Source organism: Parasteatoda tepidariorum, chromosome 6 (genome assembly GCF_043381705.1).
Source record: "Parasteatoda tepidariorum isolate YZ-2023 chromosome 6, CAS_Ptep_4.0, whole genome shotgun sequence".
NCBI lineage: Eukaryota > Metazoa > Arthropoda > Arachnida > Araneae > Theridiidae > Parasteatoda > Parasteatoda tepidariorum.
In genome coordinates, this window is record NC_092209.1 from 13,528,660 (window position 1) to 13,550,721 (window position 22,062).

At 32.2% G+C, this 22,062-nt stretch overlaps 2 protein-coding genes across 2 annotated transcripts in view; one reads left to right on the forward strand and one right to left on the reverse strand.

Moving 5' to 3' along the window:
* Positions 1 to 575: 575 nt before the first annotated feature.
* Positions 576 to 22,062, reverse strand: part of LOC107451107 (uncharacterized) — a 26,993-nt gene continuing 5,506 nt past the window's right edge. The window contains exons 2-5 of the mRNA XM_043045489.2: positions 17,532 to 17,611; positions 9,265 to 9,473; positions 5,087 to 5,289; positions 576 to 3,398 (exon numbers count right to left, since the gene is read on the reverse strand). Coding sequence (XP_042901423.1) covers positions 751 to 3,398; positions 5,087 to 5,289; positions 9,265 to 9,473; positions 17,532 to 17,611 — 3,140 coding nt within the window. The 3' untranslated portion in view covers positions 576 to 750. The remainder of the gene's footprint in view (positions 3,399 to 5,086; positions 5,290 to 9,264; positions 9,474 to 17,531; positions 17,612 to 22,062) is intronic.
* The window catches only part of LOC107451110 (uncharacterized), a 114,153-nt gene continuing 96,700 nt past the window's right edge, over positions 4,610 to 22,062 (forward strand). Inside the window, exon 1 of the mRNA XM_071182004.1 lies at positions 4,610 to 4,736. The gene's annotated coding sequence lies outside the window, so the exon portion shown is untranslated. The remainder of the gene's footprint in view (positions 4,737 to 22,062) is intronic.

The following is a 22,062-nucleotide window of genomic DNA, read 5'->3' on the forward strand; positions in this document are numbered from 1 at the left end:
TTTTTAAACTGTAAGTCAATCTTTTAAATTATTCAGAGTGTCTATAATTTTTCTTTCTTTTGCTGAGTTGAACTTTTATAAAATGTGTTTCGTTTAAACTAATAATATTAAGTTCACCAGGACGGAAAATAAATACTAACGAAGGAAATAATTTTTTAAACATTAATACTATATAGATATTCAGTTTTGTACATGATTGTAGAGTGTTAATTAACCGATACAGTGTTATGAACTGACTTATGTAAGTTCATTTTTGGTGCAAAAAAGCTGGTGCAAAAGCGCCACTATCGGAAATTTCTGTAACTGAGAACTAGACCGAAGATTTACAAATGAAAGCTGCTCGTGATCTTTAGTATGGAAAACATTATTTTCTTTGGAAACAGCTTTTAGTTTATTTTGTAATAGCTGGTGTAACTTTGAATAGAATAATATTGAATGATTAATACGATTTTTCAGCCCGTAAGAAAGGCAGGTATTGAGAAACTAATTATAAGAGATATATAATTTTAAAAAAAATTTGTTTGCAGGACATACACGCATTAAAATTTATAAAATAAAAATGAAATTTTTAAAACTGAGCAACAATCTTTTTATTCAAACAAAGAAAAACACAGAAATATATATAAATAGTTAGTTTTTGGTTTTATTTGTTCGTAAAATTCACCAATAGTTTCCATAATTCAGCAGCCAGCTGCCAAAGTTAAATAAGTCTATATTTGAACTTTTATATTTTACATTTACCACAATCACCTATCTTATATCTCGAGTAGTTAATTCATGTCTTTGAGCAGGGACTCTGTATAGAGCCTCAAATCTGCCATTAAAAGCTCTGTGTAACAGTGATAAATGCTGTGTCTTGTTACTGAGTCTCCAACTGTGCTCATACAGAACAAGAGAAGCTATGATAGACAATAATGTCAGTATGAGTATGAGACCTACGCTAGCACTCATACTTGCTGGGGACATGCACACGCCATAAACGATTTCTTCCCTTCGACCTCTGAAAATCGCCATGTTTTCTCTGGTGAGATTAAATTCGAAAGCCAAGTCAGACGGAGCTATCGCTTGGAATCTCTGTTTAACGCCAAACACTGGCTCGGAGGATCTTTTTTTCCTGTTCAGTGCTCTTGGTGCATATCCAGTTCTGTCTTTGTCTGGTTTGAGACCCAAACCACCATCGTCCAGTGATGGGGGTACGAATCCCGCAATGGGGGACCTCATTGCAGGAGAAGCATCTCCTGCTTGATTGGGGGCTGGAAGAGTGTTGGAAGTTTTCGAATCAGTTTCGTCATTTATTTCCATATGATCAAATGATTGTTTTGTTGTCTGATAAAGCGTGTCAGTCTGGTGTTTTTCGGAGTTTGGTAAGCGATCTGCATCGACTTTACTAGCTTCCGTCTTAGAAGCAGGATTGTCCTCATAAATTAGATCTTCTTCTGAGTCCATTCTGCGATCAGATATAACGCTCATCATCATTTGTTGTTTGTGGGTAAATTGCGGAATCGGATATGGGTAGTGCCGCTTATCCTGCTTTAGATCACGAGCCGTCGTCTTTTGAGGCCACCTAGCAGTCTGGTACGTGAACGGTAAGAGGGTCGGCATCATCATCATCATTTTTGACATCATTGCCGATGACATATTTGTAGGCGGAAGGGTATATCTGGGCACATAAATAGGTTCAGGGAAAGGATTAGGAGTAGGTCCTTCCTGAGGATGGAACGCTTCTTTGTATAGTGGAAGTACCCCATCCGAATGTGTTTGAGATTTTAATTTATAGTTTAATGAGTGAGATTTTAAGTCTTCTTTTGTTAATGGTTTCACCTCATCAAATGTCCAAGGAGCAGGTTCTGGTTTTGGTTCTTCTATGCGTTTCTTTTCTATGTGGGGACGAAGAACTCCAGGATTGTGCATAGGACGAACCTCTTCAAATGTCCAAGGAGCCGGCTCTGGTTTGGGTTCTTCAGGACCAGGGAAAAAATAATCATTTTTATGACTATTCGTTGATAATTTTTCTCTGATTGGACTCTCATGGTGGTTATTAAAGTGTTTGTTAGTTTGATGAAATACTTCCTCTTTAGTCAAAACCTTTACATCATCAGCTGACCAGGCAGATGGTTCAGGTTGCGGAATATACGATAAAGGTTTAATACTCTGTTGCACATTACTCTTAAAAATTGATCCCTCGTTTTTAACAATTGCTTGTTTATGATGGGGAGTTGCATCCTTCACGATTGGGATTACTTGATCAGCAGTCCATAATGAAGGCTCAGGTTGAGGAGGTAGGTCCGGAATTTCTTTCAAAATAGGTATGTGGTGTTTCAAATGCTGCTGGTTCTGCTTTTCATTACCATAATCAATCCAGTGAGCATCGTGGCCGATAATTTTATGATATTGCCCAACAGAAACAGGGTTTAGAGGGTTAACCACGTTATGAGTTGCAGCAGCTTTGATATCTAGCTCTGAGTTAGACTCAATGCCAGTTTCAATTTTGGAATTTTTTACTGGAAATGATGATGTTTTTGGAATTTTGTGTCCATATGGGATTACCGATGGATCAATGTTGGGCAACACTTCCTTGAAGGTTGCCGTGGTGTCTCTTTCAGGATAAGCAATACTTGTATTTAATGATATTAGATGTAATTTCTGTTCAGCCGTTACTAAAGAATCTCTATTCTTTTGCCGACCTTTTAGAGCATGAGCCGGTACTTTAGTAAGATAAAGCGGACGCTTCCTCTGAGAAGGTTCTTGAGCGTGAGGAAGTGGATGAGGTTTAGACTGAGATGTTTCTGGTCTTTGAGGTTTCTTTGATTCTAAAGTATGAGGCTGTTGTGCAGGTAGGTTGGCTTTTGTGAATTCGACGACTTTTTCTTGCTTCTTAGATTCCAATGCGTGCAAGAAATGAGTCGGAGTTTGAATTTGTTGTTTAGCTCTTGCGAATTCAGCTAACTTTTTTTGTTTTATCGATTCGAGGGAATGAAATTGCTCACGTGGGTGAGGATGATGGTCTATGAACAAGTTACTGTTGCAAGAGTCTGGACAACCATGCCGACAAACCTCCACCAGACAGTGTACAAGAACATCCAGCTTGTCAGGAAACTTGAAAGCAAAAATATGTGAATATGCCACGAGTGTTGCTTTTCCACCGAAATCACGGATTTTTGCAAATGGAGTAAGGAGAGAGGGCCTAACTACGCATCCAGTTTCATCAGTTAATACGATGTCATTTCCAGTACCATCACTGGCAATGCACTTTTTGACTCTCATGTCAAACTCTCGACTGTGATCATTTATGGCGATGACTAATGTCAGTGGGCTACCTATAGGAACTAATCCTCCAACTTGTCGAGCCCATGGACCTTTTCCTTCCTGTACTTCCATCCAACAGTCAATATCATCACCTATATAAACAAATGCGCATTTTAAAATATTAGTTGTCGAAGATCAATGAATGTAATTTTGTTAAGTTTTATAATATTATAAAGTGTCTGTAATTTTAATGAAATTGCATTATTACAGATTGAAGATTAAATATATGATAAACGCGATATACAGCACGGCTTAATAGTTCGCGCTTGCATTTTCCCTCCCTACAATCTCACGGAATAATTTTATATTTTAATGTTTATCAGATTTTTAAGAACGAGATCAGATATTTAAGAAATTACACTATTTATTTTAACGCAAAATTTGCTATGATTCAATATTCAAATAGGAGATAAAAAATAATGTTCCCATAGAAAGGAAATAGTGGACATTCCATAGGGAGGCATTAGATGTGCATAATATCTTTCGCCCCTTTCTTTACATCTCTTAATTTGCAAATCTATCAAAAAGGAAAAAATAGGTAAGGGTTTATTGATTAATAGGTAGACCATGGAATATCAATAACGGAATACACCCCAAACATGTTAACTCGAATAAAGGCTAAGTACGCGAATGCTTTGCTAGAAAAACAGCATATGTGGAAACAATATTCTGTCCTGCTTGTGATCACTGGACAGTATTCAGTGATCGAGTATGCATTCCAATGAATTATGCCTCTAATGATTGTATTTTTCCGTACTAAGACTCAATCTTAATGATTCGAGGGCTTCACCGTAAATGTGCTAATTAATAACTGCTGACATTGATTTAAATTACGTAATGAGACTCAAAAATGATGTAAAAAATTTTATGCCTTAAAATTCAATATTTTTCGGCTGTTAATTATTTTTTTTTTAAATAACTATAAAAAAATTAGTGAATTATTTTTTGTATTAAATTATCTTTGGATAAACGAGTTTATAATTACGTACTGAAATTTTTCGATTCGTTTACAAGGTAAATGACTAATATCCTGCATTATTATTGGAACCATTTTTTTTTCAGATTGTGCAGATATTTTACAGATTGTGACCCTTGAGGTTATAAAATCCAAATTCGTTAATGAAAAGTTATGTTTATTAAGAGAAAGTGCGTTTTTGTGTATGATTTCATAACTTAAAATATCCTTCCTCTAATGTATTAATATACCCGATCCTTTAAGATTGAGTCTTAGAGGGCTAAAATCCAATCATTAGATAAAAAGTTATTCAGGATTTATTTACTCAGTTTTACCTTTTATTTTTAGGCCTCGGGGAGTACCCATCCTGTGTATCCTGTTGCAATAGGTCCAAGAAAGTTAGACTCTTGGAATTTGAAAGAAAGAACAAGTCCATAAAGGCACAAAAAAATGCAAAAGCCAGAAAAACAAGGAAGTAAGTGAAAAGAGCACAGAAGAGAAATGAAGGGCAAAATAAAACAAAAATAGCTAATTTTATCAAAATAATAGACCGCGAAATAAGAGTTGAAAAAATTGCAAATGTCATCAAAATAGAGACTTCGTAATATGAACACAAATGAAATCCAAACGCTATCAAAATCAGGTACTGAGCAAAACGAGCGCAAAAGTAAAATGCAAACGCAATAAAAATCAGAAACAAAAGCAAAACGAGGACAAAAAGAGCAAATGCTATCAAAATCAGGGACTAAGCAAAAAGAGCACAAAATATAAATGAAAATGCCAAAAACTTTATCAAAATTAGTGACTAATCAAAAAGAGAGTTACCTTGAAAATTGAGTTCAACGACGTCTATGTCAGATATAGCTAATGTGGGCTTGGATGAGGGTTTCTCGAACGATTCTAACCATTCACATCTGAGGCGTTTCGCCTCATCCCATGCTTCGAGAATATCTTCACCATACTGTATAATTATAGTGTTTTCATGAAATTTACCACTTAGATCCTCTATTGTTCCACAGCTATCGTATCTGAAATAAAAAATCAATAAATAAACTAAGTATTAAAAAGTTATTTTAACCCTTGGAATAAAGTATTTCCTGCAACACAGAGCGCTCCTAGGATTCCACCAAATTTAAATAAGTGTCAGCAAAATTTTAAAATAAAATACTCAAATGAAGTTAGGATACAACTTGAATCAAAATTTCTCAACTGTAGGGAAAAAAATCGAATCTTATTTAACTTATAGCTTCTGAAACTATATGAACTAATTAGACTTTTATGTGAATAAATTATCAAAATTACTGCCTTATTCTCAGTTTTTGCAAACTTCTATGAGCCCAGCTAATGCAGCATTGTAATAAGTTTTTAAAAATTAAAGAATTAGACCATAAACGCTTTTCATTTTCACAAAGGCTTTTCTCCATATTGTCTTTTCGCACCATTTTCAAACTAAGCGTTTACGAAGCTGGCCTTGGAAAGACTAAGTAGACATTGAAGAGTAGGCAAGATTTTCGCTTTAAATCTATATAATTTATAATGTATAACATAGCTCTAATTGTAAACAACTTATTAAAAAAAACATGAAATGAACAATAAAAATAATATTAATAATCGATGTTAATATCATTTTTAACATACTGTTTTTTCATCACTGAATAACTAATTCTAAATACGGTTCGTTAGTGTTGAAAAAAGTTGGTCCTGCTATACTGAAAAGCGACATCTATTGCAAAATGTTGGAACTATTTTCATTTTGTCCTAAAATTAAATAATATTGATAATACTGGCTGAAAATAAGTTCAATTGATAATTTAAATTATAAGCCACAAAATTATAATAATATTTGAAACTTTCAAATTATTATAAAATTTACTATTAATGTATCAAGGAATTTGTAAGGGTAGATAAAATACAAGTTTACAGGGAAAAAGATAAAAATTTTATCATGATGCTGCCATCTATTGACTTTTTATTTAATCACAATTTTCAGAAGTAAGACGATGAAATATTTTTATCTAGTGCTGCTATTAATATATCTTCTAAGTAAATGTATTTTTCATGATTTTTTTTTAATTAATCGACAATCATATTTATAAATAATAATAAAGTCAGTTCATTAAAATATTTGTTAGATAGTATTTTACTTTAAAAATATTTAATAGGGATTGCTTTTTAAGAGTGCTTGATAATGTTTAGAACTTAAAGCAATAATAATGTGTAAATTAGGGTTTTGAGTTAGCAGTTTCAAAATGAACATTTTTCAGATTTCACGTCTATTAAAATTTAACTTTATTACAGTTTAAACTGATGAAAATGGTTTGATGGAGCTGAAAAGTTCATATAAATTGCACAAAAGCGGAGATACTTATCACAAATCTAAAAACGGACAAATTTAAATTATTCAACTAACATTTAAAAACTGCTAATAACTCATCTGTATTGCAAAAAATTTGTCAGAATGACCTAAAAGATACTGTATGCCTTATATCTAAAATTCTAAGGTGACTGCCATGTATTTTGCATGTTTCAGAGGAAACTGTTGAATAGAGTAAGAAGCAACTCTCAGTTTTTTCTTCTTTTTTTTTGAAAAAATTAAATTAAAATGATTAAAATCACGTATAAAATGCATCCTTCCCACCTCTATTATTTCGACTGTTGAGTTCCGTCCGGAGGATAAAAACCGCTTAAGTATAAATATAAAACAATTTTGCTGAAAATTATTATTCGAGTTTAATTAATTTAAAAATTACGAGTCAATTTATTCGATTGCAATTCTAGTTCCATAAATACATTTATTCAAGTTGTAAAGATTTGTTCCCAATTTTTTTCTAATATTTTTAGAATTTTTTTGCAGACCTTGTGTGTTTAATTCTAAAAATTACAATTAATAATACCTTAGCATGCAGCTAGATGGCAGCGTCATATACATTTTTAGTACTTTTTGAAAATCTTTCCTTGTGCCACAATTCAACCTCAGATTTAGTCAGTAGTGGCGCCATCTTTCAGAATCAACCATAACAAATATTAACTTTATAATTATAAAACATACTAAATTGCCTTTAAAGAATATTTCAATACAATGTCATTAAGTTTTAGATCTTTTTCTCTAACAATAGCAATAGGTTTATAATAAACTAAAGAGTATAATTAACAAAGGATGTCTACTTCTTTATTTCACAGTGTCAACCCTTTTCATAACAATTGGCATAATATTTTTCTCCACTACATAGAGTGGTAGAATTTACCATTTTACATTTAAAATAGAGAATTTGATTCCTAGGGATTTTGACCACCGCAATATATAAATAATTTAAACAACTATGCAAGACCTGTACTAGCAAAGTTAAACAAATTGAGCCTGCTTTAAATTTTATTTAAATAAAATTTAAAATATTGATTGGAGCTAGTATTTCAGTGTAGGGGTGTAAGCTTATGAGATAAACAGTGACTTTGTACATTTAACAACTGGAAAATGGGGATAAAAAAATATTAAAAAAGCTAAGTTTATTGAAGGTATAAAAAAATTTGATAGCTAACGTAGTTGTAGCTAATTAATCTATAAGAACACCTTTTCTTTCCAGTTAGTTGTTATCACGTTTTGTCAAAATCGCCAAGTTAAAAAAAAAAATTTTTTTTTAGAGAAAATGGTGATTGGTTAACTAAAACTAACGATGGATTCGTCATTTTTAAATAAACATTTGAAAGAAACTCTTATTTTTACCAAAATAAAGTTTTTCATGATGTATAGAAGTACAGAAGAGACACAATAATTGATTTACTGGAGTTAAATAAATTATTTGAAATACTTCAATAGGTTATAGCTCTCGTGTAACTTGACGCTTCATAGATATGCACATCGACGGCTAAGTTCGATGAAGAAATTTACGAGTATTACAAAATTGAACATTTTGTTTACGGAATAGATAAGAAACTAAACATTAAAACACTTTTTGTATACAACTTTTTAAAATTTCCCCTATTATCTGCAGCATTAGTATTAGTTTCGAAAATATAAATGTTTCACATACATGTTCACATACATGTTTCATATGTTTTAGTACTATATAATGAAAGTTGTCCCAAAATTTATGCAAGATTGGAATAAATAAAAACACTTATTAAATTTTAGTGTTGGCAGCCTTAAATTGAAATACAGTTGGACAGCTGACGTCATTTATTCAGTATCCTAAAAAAAAAGAGAAAGAAAATCTAACCGGTAGTCTTGCAGTCCAACTATGACGTCATAGCAGCTCAGATTAGTGTAAATATATGCATTCATATCATCAAGAGGAAGATATTAGCGCCTCTGCCATCTGCTGATAATCGAGAGAACCTCAGGAATAAGGTGAATAAGTTTACTAAAAAAAGCGTTAAAGAACGACGTGTTCCATAGATAAACAACATTTCAAAATTAGCGAAAGTTTGAATGTTAAAGTTCCTAAATTTCGTACAAAACAGGATCGAAATATTGATTTTACTTCGTGAACTGTGAAGAGAGTTATTGAAAAATTTAAGGAAACTAGAACAATTGGAGAAGCTAAACACACTGTCCGTAAAATACAGTGATATCTCAACATGCCTTTTGGACATGGTTTCTACGGGACGGCGTGACATGCCATACTGCTCGTGAATCAATCCAATTTCTGCCTCAGACATTTCCTGGATGCGCATTCTCTTGTTTCGGTTATGAGAATTGTCCCCTAGATCATGTGATTTAACACCATTGGATTTCTTTCTATGGTATTATTTGAAGCCAAAATTCTATGTCAATAAACCGATAGTGCCGCATGTATGCAAAATAACAATAGATAAAAGATATAATTTGAACCAGCAAAGCTATGGAGCTCATTTGCGCAAAGGGCCATTCCAGATATAATCCTATCCTATGTACTTTAAATGTCAATGAAAACAAAATCAACAATTCGAAAAAAAACTGTGTTTTCCATTTAATTCAAATCTTTCTTAAGTTTTGGGATACGCTCTAAAATACAGTTATAACATACTTTATATGGAATGTGACTTCCTGCACACCCGCTCTTGGTGCGACATGGTAACATTTTTCCTGGTGATGCCCTGCATTAGAGTAGACTACCCCATAGAATGGTAGGTCAAATCCCATGTGAACCGTCATGTAATCTTTGCTACAGACCACATCCAGTCGATTGATTTGTGACTTGGGTGATTCTAAGGAGTTTCCATGAAAGTGATAGTCCTAAATTTATATTATTACTAATGTATTTTCATATTATAGAACAAAATGGGTTTACATAATTGAGGAGGATAAATTAAAAAAAAAATTAATTTGTTTGCATAACAAAAAACACGAGTCTGGCATTTTGGTAATCAACCCGATTCGTGTTTTTGACTAGGACTGGCCCACAACCCACAACATCATTGAAGCCCATATCGCGCAAGGTTTGAAAATCATTTATAATCTGGCACGGACCGTGATGACCCATGTGATATAGCTTTCGCCTTCCCATGCGAATTCCGCAACCGGTTTTCACCGCCCGCAGTGCTGACGCAAAATATTCTCAGTGGTAGACTGATCATGGGTTAGACTAACCGTGCGAGGTTCTCGTGGTCCATGTAACGCAAATGCGGGTTAGTTCCATCAAAAATTCTCCCAGTACTTGATCCAGGAGCTTCCATGTCTTCTGGATTAAGTTCAAAATTACAAGACTACGGAATTGAACATTAGTAGCCGTAAATCCGAAATATTGGCTCGCCTGTTCAACGACTGTTATAAAATATAATAATCTGGATGACGGTCTGGATAACGTATATTTCCCCTTTAAATTATACTAAACATTCATATAATATAAGTAAAACTGAAATGTCGAATTAAAGCGAAAAATAGTTTTCCAAAATACTTAAAATTATCGTAAAATTTTAATTAAACAAATTCGTTTTTTTTACGAATATCTTTCCAACCACTTTTTACTAGGTATATGTACGTTATTTTTTACATATATTGCGTCAATTATACATCAAAATTTACGTAACTTATAACGTCGAATAATAGCAAGAAATGTTTCTCCAAAAAAAAAAAATTTAAAGTAAAATTTTGTGTAAACAAATTCGCTTATTTTAAAAATATTTACCAACCACGCTTTATTAGGTAAGAATGAGTGCATTACATATTTTTACATATTATTTACGTCAACGGTACATAGAAATGTAAGTAAGTTGAAACGTCAAATTATAGAAAAAAGTGATTATCCAAAGAACAGAAAATTTGCAAAATATCCGAAAGCAATTTTACGGAAGGGTAGTTGGTAAAATCCATTCTGTTAATGGGACGTAAAATATACCAAAACCTTCTTTTTTATCAAATATCTCAGTGGTAATATCATATGATAATATCATATTGACTATATGGGAGTGGTATCAGGAGTATCAGGGTATATGGGAGTTCAAACCTTCCCCTGTTCTGTTTTTCTTACGTTTCTTACTTCCAAAAATTAGAATGTTATATAATCCAGCACAGATACTAGATTTTCGTGGTTTTTTCTATCAATAACCCACAAATGTGGATTAGTTTTACTCTAAATGTTTTCCACAAATATGGCTTTTTTTAAACTTGATCCAAAAGATCATTTAACGTCTGGGTTAGGAAGAAAATTTCTAAATTTAGTTATTACGAACAAGAAATACTTTTGCAATGTGAACCATATATTTAGCGTTGGTGATAAAATATTATATAATCTACGGCAGCGATCGCTAAATTATGGAAGACTACTGAAAGAATTTTTCACGTCAGTGATAGAATTGTTAGTGAAGGCGTATGCTTGCTTTGGTTGCGTCAGTCAAAATTTTCCCACTCATTTGAAGCTGGTACGTCACATTGGATGAATATTATTACTTTTATAATAATTATTATTAAGTAAATATAAATGAATCATTATCCATAATTTACTTTTTTATATATATATATTTCATCGGAAGCATATGGTGTGCTCATTTGAATAACTTTTAAAGTCAGTATAATTTTTGAAAAATTACTCTAACACGTCAATTTTGTTAGGAGGGTGATCTTTAAAAACTCTCTTTAATCACTTGAAAAACTTTCCCTTTTTATAAAAAACTGAGATAACTACTTGGTAGTCCCCGAAGACCGAAAGATTGACGATTATTGACCTACAGGGTAAAACCATGCTATATTTTTTGTTATTATTATCTATTACATAGTAATATTGTATTGTGCATTTTAAATTAATTTAGTGCTTACATTAATTTAAATAGCATTTTAAAGTGCTCGGAGTGCAGAAGGTTGAAATCTCATACTGAAAATTGCTATCGTTAAAAAGAATGACTATCAATTTCCTGAAGTCAGTGGAGAGCAATAGATAAAATATAATTGATAGATAAAATATACTATAATAGATAAAATTAATTTATGATGACTTCAAGAAACATCACATTGAAATTTAAAATCTTCTTATCTTAGTATTTCGTTATCACAGTCATTTGTTATTATTGTCTGTTACACAGTAAAATATCTTTGTATAGTTTAAATAAAATAAGTGCTTACATTAATTTAAATACTATTTCGAAGTGCTTAGAGTGCGAAAGGATAAAACCTCATATTGAAAATTGTTTTAGGTAAAAATAATGACTACCAGTTTTTTGAGGTTAGTAGAATGCAACGGATTCTTAAAGTTAATGGGTGATGACTTCATTGTAATATAAAATCTTTGTATTTTAGTATTTGCGCCCAGCATTCTTTTGTTATTATTATCTGTTACAGAGTAATATTGTATTGTGCATTTTAAATTAATTTAGTGCTTACATTAATTTAAATAGCATTTTAAAGTGTGCTGAGTGCAAAAAGCGAAGATCTCATCTTGAAAATTGCTTAAGTTAAAAAAGCCAGTAACTGCCAATTTTATGAAGTCAGTAGAGTACAATAGATTTTTTTACCCCTTGGGGACGGGTGGTTCACAAAAGCATTCGTAAAGAATCAAAATGCAAATTAAAAACGGTGACTTAAATGTAGTCGTTTCTAATTTGACAGACTTACTTTGCTTTTACTTTAATTATTGTCAGTTTAATCATATATATAATCAACGTTAGTTCAAAGTATAACTAAATAATTTTATTTTGAACTAAGTAATGGTGAATTAATTAAATAAAACAATTATAACCCCGCCCAACTGCTAAAGAACTACTTTGGTTACCAGTTTTATCTTTTTACCCTGATTGATGCGGTTTTATGCTGGCACGTATTTGTAAAGATGCCAACTTTCTCCGGACAGCAAATAATTATTTTAAAGTGGTAGTTTATCAATTGTGATTCTTGGTCTAATAAATTCAATTTAGTAGATTTTTATCTACCACTATTTCTAAATAATTCGTAGGCTTATATAATTCACCACTTCATTAGTAATTAAGTAATGATACGCCTTCATTAGTAATTAAGTAATGATACGCCTCTTTTAAAGCAAGCAAAAATAGTCAAATATTTGCAAAATTTACTTCGTAGCTATTTACCGTTCTTTTTAATTATTTTAGCGTGTCCGGAGCAGTTGGCATCTCTGTATTTGTGACGGCTCGAAAGGGTTAATGTAAATAAATTAAAAGTTAATGCAAAAGGCTGACATCTCATACTGAAAAATCTTTTAATTAAAGAGTAATTACCAATTTTTATTTACATAATTTTGTTTGAATAATTGCGGTTTTTCCGTTGTTACTTGTACTCATCTTATCAGGAATTTAATACTAAATTGCTGGTGAGAGCTAGCAGACATATTAGATAAAACAGCAGGCCTGACTACTCTTTTCGGGAAATTTTTTTTTAGTGGCAGCTAAGTTTATTCTTTAATGCATATGTTGTTGTTGATAAATTTTAAATCATGTTGATAAAATTTATTTAAAATTATTTTTTACACCACTACTTGTAATGAATCGAATGTTATAGAAAAAACAAATTTGTTCCAATCTTCCTAAGGTGAGGCTTTTAAAATGTTGGCAAACTTACCAATATTTCTATAAGATTTAGCTTTTAATTGTACAGAGATGCCAACTTGCTCCGGACAGCAAATATCTATTTTATAGAGGTAGTTTATCAATTGTGATTCTTGGTTTAATAAATTCAATTTAGAAGATTTTTCTTCACCACTATTTCTAGATAATTCATAGGATTATATATTTCACCACTTTACAGCAATTATGTCATGTTATACCTATTAAAAAGCAAGCAAAAATAGTTAAATATTTGTCAAATTTTATTTACCGTTTTTTTTAATTATTTTGGAGCGTACGGAGCAGTTGGCATCTCTGATTGTATACCACTCAATAAAATATTTTGCAAAAGTGCAGAAGTTGGCAGCTCTGAAACAGTGTTTCCGCAAGTGAGCAGAATGGTTTTCAACCAGCTTTATATGAATCATTGATAATTTTTAAATGACGCGGAAACCATGCGGGTAGAATATGTAAAGTAATTTTAACTCATGAAATTTCTCAATTTTAACTGATGCATGCATTAATGAACGATAGAGATCTTGCTCATGGAATTGTTTAACAAAAGTAGCTTGCATCTTTTTTTTATCATTCATCATGGACTTCCAGCCTTGTAGCGATTGAAATGCAAATAGTGGAATAAAGTAGAAAAGAAACATACTTCCAGCCTTGTAGCGATTGAAATGCAAATAGTGGAATAAAGTAGAAAAGAAACATTTTGCCACTTTGTCAGAGTTACCGAATTGCTCCTCTTTGTAAAAACATATTTTCCAGTGGTAGCAAAATTTAAGTTATTTTTAGCTTAGTATTTTCATTATAGGTAATCTTTTTTCCAACACATATCAAAAATTGAAAGCAGACAAAATACAATTTTATTGTATCGTATCTCGTAGTAACGCTTCGTAAGAATGGGAGTAATTATCCTCATTCTACAAGTTTCACTGTTTTATTTGCTACCAATTTATTAAACCTTTACAAGAAAGCTAAACAGTTGGCATCCCTGCTACATAAGTTAAGTTTTAATTTTCAGCGTGATGAAGAGCAATTCATCCTTGCAGAAACACGCTGCTGTAGGCCATAATTCTAACATCTTCTGATAACCAATCAAATAGCAAAATATCATTAAATTAGGCTCCACTGCAATTTTAACTTGAGTTTAATTTAGTCATATGTTAGTGAAGATCATAAAGTTTTGAATGGTGATGTATGCCTTCCTAGCGTATGAGCCTTTTAACTTTTTTTCAAGCAGAGAAAATAATACAGGGTGTTTATAAAGTCCCGCACCCATTTTGATGTTAAATAACTCATAAAATAATAAAGATAGATTAAAATTAATAACATAAATGGTTAGATAGACTCAAAAAGTTTCATGACCCTTGTCAATGAACTTCCACGTGTGCCCCCTTCGTCGCACGAAGAATATCAAGTCGATAGTCAATTTCATGCCAGGTAGCGACAATCATGTCGGCATCCACAGAGGCTATTGCGGTTGTAATTTTGGCTTTTAGGTCATCAATGTTCGACACAATCCTCCTATAAACATTGTCTTTTTTATAAATCCCCAAAGAAAAAAGTTCAGCGGCGTTAAAGCAGGTGATCTGGGTGGCCAAAGAATAGGACCTCCTCGCCCAATCCATCTTCCTGGTAAATGGTCATTCAAAGAACTACGAACGATGATACCCACACATATCTTCGCATTGGATGATACCTTCGTATTTCCACAACTAGAAGAGCTTCAGCCACATGTCTTTTTGCAACAAGATGGTGCACCACCTCATTGGGGTATCATTGGGTGCCACCTCATTGGGGAACGGTGATACATTGCATCAGGCAGGCAAAGCGTATGTTGGGATTGGTCTTAATCATGAGTAGATAAAGAACCTTTTCAGTTTCGACTTCAAGTGGAGCTGGTGATACATTGCATCAGGAAGGCGAAGCGCATGTTGGGATTGGTCTTAATCATGTGTAGATAAAAAATATTTTCAGTTTCAACTTCAAGTGTAGTAGCTGATACATTGCATCAGGAAGGCGAAGCGTATGTTGGGATTGGTCTTAATCATGGGTAGATAAAGAGGGTTTTCAGTCTGAACTGAAAATATAGAAGTTTAAATACTGCAGCAAGTGCTTTACCTTTAATTTTGAAGACGTGATCATTCCGAGAAAATTTTGTAGTTCCTATGAATCTGCTATGAGCTATGAAATATCATTGCTGTTAGTGCCAACTAAAACACTGGCAAGATGTAAATCTAGCATGTTTTGCTTCCGGTTGGAATTTTAGAACTATTGTAATAGCTGAAATTCTTAACATATTTTGGTTATTATTATTTAATGTTATTTTATATAAGTATAATTTAACCCACAAAAAGTGATCTGTAGATTTAGGGTTGATACAGGTAACTAGATATGCAAGGAGTGGAGATTAATTAAATTCGAAGTTTCATATAAAAAAAGGATTAAAATTAGGAGCATTTTATAATATAAAGATTTTTTTTTTCCAGTTTACTATTGAAAGTGCATACCTGCCAACATGTATGATCGCTGAAAAAGATTTTAAAAAGTGGTAGTAAAGCAACAATTAAGTTTAGCAGAATTTTCTAAGAACAAAACTATTAAGACATTTATGAGCATAATTAGCAAACAACTAGATCTTAACTACTTATTTTTTAAAAGTATAGATAATCGTGGTAGTTTAAAATCTTTTTAAGAAACTTTAAACTTGGGATTTATACGCTACTACGCTAATCTTGCTTCCGAAACGCTAATGTTGTTGACTGTAATGAATGACTCTGGTTTAAATATGAATAAATTGAAGTGTAACTCGTGGTGGTAGTTACGATTTAATAATATGAAAATGATAAATGAATAAAAATAATTGAGTTTTTACCACGCTTTACACTTTCTGGCATCACTGATTGTTATCGAACACCGACTGATTAATAAAAAGCCAAAGATGCCAACTTGCTCAAGACAGCAAATATATATTTTAAAGCGGTAGTTTATCAATTGTGATTCTTGGTTTAATAAATTCAATTTAGTAGATTTTTATCCACCCCTATTTCTAAATAATTCATAGGCTTATATGATACATCACTTTATAGTACCTTTTAAAAAGCAAGCAATAATAGTCAAAATTGTAGTTATTTACCGTTTTTTTAATTATTTCGGCGTGTCCGGAGCAGTTGGCATCTCTGAAAAGCTAGAAAAATTTAAAGATTCGACAAATATATGCTTATCTGCTAATTTTTACGCATTTTGTGTAAGTTTTATTTTTATATTTAAAATGGTAGTAAAATGCACGCTTTTTATATATTTTTTACATTTATAAACTAAATTAATAATCTTTATTTTTAAAAAAAATAAACATATATAATCAGAGATGCCAACTTGCTCCGGACAGCAAATAAATATTTTCAAGTGGTAGTTTATCAATTGTGATTCTTGGTTTAATAAATTCAATTTAGTAGATTTTTATCCACCACTGTTTCTATATAATTCGTAGGCTTATATTATTCACCATTTTACAGTACTTACGTCATGCTATACCTTTCAAAAAGCAATCGAAAAAAGTCACATATTTGCAAAATTTACTTAGTTATTCACCGTTTTTTTTTTAATTATTTTTGCATGTCCGGAGCAGTTGGTATCTCTGTATAATATTTAGTCTCAATAGCTATACAAGTATAAAATATATGTGTCCTCCTAAAACTGTTATTTAAATTCTATTTTATCAGTGATGCCTACTGCTTCGGACACGCCATAGTAAATTAAAAAACGGTAAACAACTACAAGCTAAAATTTGCAAACATTTGACTAATTTTGATTAACGGTGTGGTATGAAAAAGTTCAGAGCCGAATCATAATTTAAATTGTTTTACGTTGTTTCAAATACCCTTTGTCAAATACCAGCAAACCTGGTTGGCGAATTTCAGGCAAAGTGTGCTTTTCTTGTTTTTCAGTGCGTCATCTATGGCTAAGTATACGACTTCGCACACTTAGGCACGTTACAGCCTGTTTATAGGGCGAACCCATTCATACATCCATTTATTCAACCACATATCGTAATTTTGGCTTGGACCAGAGAATGATCAATCTCCTATTCAGTACCCCCAGAGATATTGATTTGTTATGTGATCTTGTAGGACTTTGTGACCCGACCAATTGAACGTGCACCAGTCACCATTTAATACACGCGGAATCTTCGCCTGGTGGGGATCAAACTCACAACCTCTTGGGCATGGGCCCAATGCCTAAACTAAACAGGCAACATCCCCCCATTTCAAACTAAAAAGATATGAAAAATCTATATTACCTGTTTGTTCCATTTTTCTCCTGCTGCGGTCAATCCTATTAACATTGCCAGAAGCGAAAGAAACATCGCCTGTCTCAGACCTAAAATTATTAAATTAATATAGAATTAAAACTTGACGAAAATTCGTACTTGCTAACTTTTCCCGTTCTAAACGGGGATATATATATATANCTTTCCCCGTATGTTTTTTTAATATTTAAAGCCTTAAATACATAGTTCTTAAATATCTAAACAATTCATGAAAACACATCATACCTGATAAACTGATATATAAAAGAAGTATAGAGTGACGTGGCGTGTTTTAGCTCTGGTAAAATGTAACAAATTATGCAAATGTTATTATTTATTTATTGTCACTCATTTAAATATTATGGAAATTTGGAATTTTCGGGTCGCCAATGTATATGTAATATAAATCAGTGTTTTTCAAGCTTATTTACTTGGCGGATTGGTAAAATATTTTAGTAATTAATAAGCAAGTTTAAGAGTAGACACTCGAAACATGAAGATTAAATCCTTCTTTTCACTTGTGCGATAATCTTAGGTGGGCCCTGGCTTTCTCCAAGAGTTTCCTCCAAACTGCCCCTCTGTTTGGTGACTGTCCTCCAATTCGTGATTTTGAAAGTATTGATGTCCTTCTCAACATTGTCAAATCACTTAAGACGTGGTCTTCGTTTTGTTCCCATAGGTTTTGATAAAAATATTTTCTTTCAGTTTCGGTCTTCCTGCATTCTAATTAAATATCCAACCTATTTTAGTCCTTGTATTTTTATGTACAACATCAAGTTCATAAAAGATTTTAGGAGTTAGTTCTTTTTCCTCATGAGTCGTTTACCTGAGTTCCACCACAGATACTTCGTAGTACTCTTCTTTTAAGAATTGCAATCGCCTCCTCGTCAATGTCCTGGTCTCCGAAGCGTTAAGTCAAGATGGGTCCTTTAAGAGTTTTATATAAGAGTAATTAAGTTCTTATTTTCAGAAATTTGGATCTCATGTATTTTTTTCAGACTGCGAAAACTTCTATTGGCATTTTTGAGTCGTTCATGCGTTTTTATAGTTAGGTCATTGTTATTGTTAATTTCTGCTAATTATTAAGTTATCGTTTAATTCTGCAGAAGTTTAATTCCAAGTACGTGAAAATTCAATCATCAAATCAAACATTCAGGGTGTTCCATTTTTTATTTTGCGCATTTTACGAATTTGTTCCAATGGACCTTCCGAAAATTTTAATTGAACAGTTTAAAAAACTTAAACTTGTTTTTAATTAGTACTTTCTCTTCTTTGAGATCAGATTTTCTCAAATCTTTTGTTTTTATCATCTAAATTTATTGATTACATGAACATAAACGTGAATATTTAGTTCACACACTTTTTAGAACTAAATATTAATACGCTATTAACACGTTCACGCCGGGGTGTCACGCTAGATTTTCTCATCTTGGCAGCGCACCAGAGTAAAAACTGGTAGCAATAAATTTCATTTTTAAGTTTTTTTCCGGGAATAATACAAATCCATAACTACCAATTGTTTTTGACGGATGCAATTTTTATATTGAATTGCTTCTTATCCGTGATAAATTTCCTTACTGTGAGTTGTATTGTTGAGAATAGATTAACTCCTCCCTAATATTATCTAATATTGAAATAGCTCTTCTACCAGTATTTTCCCGTTTCCCGGAGTGAACGTGTTAACAGTAAAATGTAAAGCTTGTAAGACATAGTTATATTACTTGTTAATATGGACACTATTTTTATCTTATTAACATTAATTCATAAACGTTAGATTTGAAGAAAAAAACACAACAACATAATGTTAAACCTTTACAGAAAATTAAACACTTAAGAGTTTTAAAAATATCGGAAACTAGTAAAACTACCGTTAAATCAGAACTTATCAATTATGTAAGCGCCTTTTCAATAGCCTTTACTAAAATAACTAAGAATTATTAAATGCAGGAAATGAATTCTAACCATCCATGATTCAAAAGAAACGCCCCATCTCTATCGTAGGAACGAAATTAGAGGTCATATGCTAATTTATGTTTTCCAAAACAGCTATGACCTAAGATAATAGAAATCAATTAATTCCTTTGAGTTGAAGTCTCAGGTGTAGGTTTTTGTGTTAATGAGGATATTTAATTAAAAGGACAAAAGATATTTTTAAACCTTTAGTTACCCTTAAAGATGCTGTTTTAGTATATCACGCGTAGCAATAGTCACGCTTTCAAAATTTATTTTTGTATCATTTCTTTATCGAATAATACTGAGGAGCAAATTTTTGTTGTAAGTACTTCATAAAGTACTTTTATACGAGTACTTAATCTTATCTAATTTGGGTTCGAGGATTTTAAATCAGAAATTAGTTTTGATCTGAAATCTATAGATGGTTTTCAAAATGGTATTCTTAGTTTGTCTGTATGTACAAATTTATAAAGAACGTATGTGTTTATATTTTATAACCGTCGTTGAACAGCCGACCCAATTTTTACTAATGTTCAACTCAGTAGCCTTGTAATTCTGAATTCAATTCAGAAGACAAGGTAACTCCTGGATCAGTACCCCCAGAGGTATGATTTGTTATGGGAACATAAAGGGATTCGTACCTAGATTGCCTCATTTTATAACCGTCGTTGAACAGTCGATCCAATTTTGGGCTTTGCAACTCCGTAGCCTTACAATTTTTGAACCCAATCCAGAAGACTAGCGAATTCAATCCAGAAGATAAGGGAACTCCTGGATCAAGTATTGGGAGAAATTTGCATTCGAGAAGGATTTTACGATGAAACTAAGCAGCATTTGCATTACATGGAGAGAATAACAGCGAAAAACTCTCACGGTTGGACTGACGGCAAGGGAACTCAAACTCCGTCAACTACTGAGGATATTGTACTTACTGTGATCGGCGCAAGTCGGATGCGGAATTCATAATGACCACTCTATCCCTGAGCCATCACGGCTCTCTGCTTCTCTGAAAATAATACTTAAGACAAAAGATGACATTAACTTATCGCATCAAAAATTATTTATTATTGTTATTATTATTATTCATTATCGCCTTTTTCCCACCACTCTCAACGTAGCAGAGAAGGAGGGACACTTAGTATTCACTCCAGCGAATTTTAAAAAATCCCTGTTGGGACTATATTCTTAAATTGCATCAAAATCGTAGCGCGTAGAGAGAAAATGATCGCAGATTTGAAATCAATGATGTGAAAGTATCCGGAATCTGTTTAAAAAAATATCACGTAACGGAATTTTTTTCCCTTAATGTACTCAAAACACAAGATTGTTTTGTTGGTTTGGAATTTTCGAATAAATTTTAATTTCATATCAGGGTCATTTTTGTCAACTAAAGTGTGGATTTTAGGAAAATAACTTTAACTAGGAGAGCAACTTTCTTTTTTCGAAAACGAGCATTCAGTTATGTTTGAGTTCGGCGCTCTTACAACATGTAATTCCATCAGTACATACTAACTGGAATACATGATAAGGTTCATAAATTTGGCTTTGAAAAAAACTCAGGAACATAAAAAGAAAAATATATTCGATCTGGAGATCAAAAACCTTAATGCCTTTCAATTTAAATGTTCAACAATTAAAAAAATAGAAAAAAAAATTATTATTAAATGTTTTTTCTGAAATTCACTTTGTATAAATTAATTTTTATATTTCATTAAATTGTTTTATACAAGTGTTATATGGCATGGTTAACCCTTTCTCGCCGACTGTCACAGATACGTGTCAGCATAAAACCGTATCAATCAGGGTAGAAAGATAAAACTGATCGCCAAAGTATTTCTTTAGCAGGTTATTTGTGGATGAGGCTATAATTGCTTGATTTATTTAACCCCTTGGGGACGGGTGATTCAGAAAAGCATTCGTACAAAATCAGAATCAAGTTGCAATTAAATAAAAAACGGTAACTTAAATGTAGCCGTTACTAATTTGACAGACTTACTATGCTTTTATTTTAATTATTGTTAGTTTAATCATATATATAATCAATGTTAATTCAAAGTATAACTAAATAGTTTTAATTTGAACAAAGTAATGGTGAATTAAATAAATCAAAAAATTATAACTCCGCCCACAAATAAACTGCTAAAGAAATACTTTGATTACCAGTTTTATCTTCTTACCCTGATTGATACAGTTTTTTGCTGTCACGTATTTGTGACAGTCGGCGCGAAAGGGTTAATCCACCATTACTTTGTTCAAAATAAAATTATTCAGTAACTAAAATTGATTTGACATATGATTATGTCTTTTACTTGAACAGTAATTAAAGTAAAAGCAAAGTAAGTCTGACAAATTAGCAACGCCTGCATTTAAGTTACCGTTTTTTATTTATTTACTTTCTGATTTTGTACGAATGCTTTTATGACTCACCCGTCCCCAAGGGGTTGAAGATCGAAACCTTAAAAGTTGAACACTATATCCGCCAACTCTCCCGGATTTTGCGGGAGATTTTATTTTCATATTTAAAGTGGTAGTAAATATATACTATTTTTTCTTGAGACTGCGAAGATAT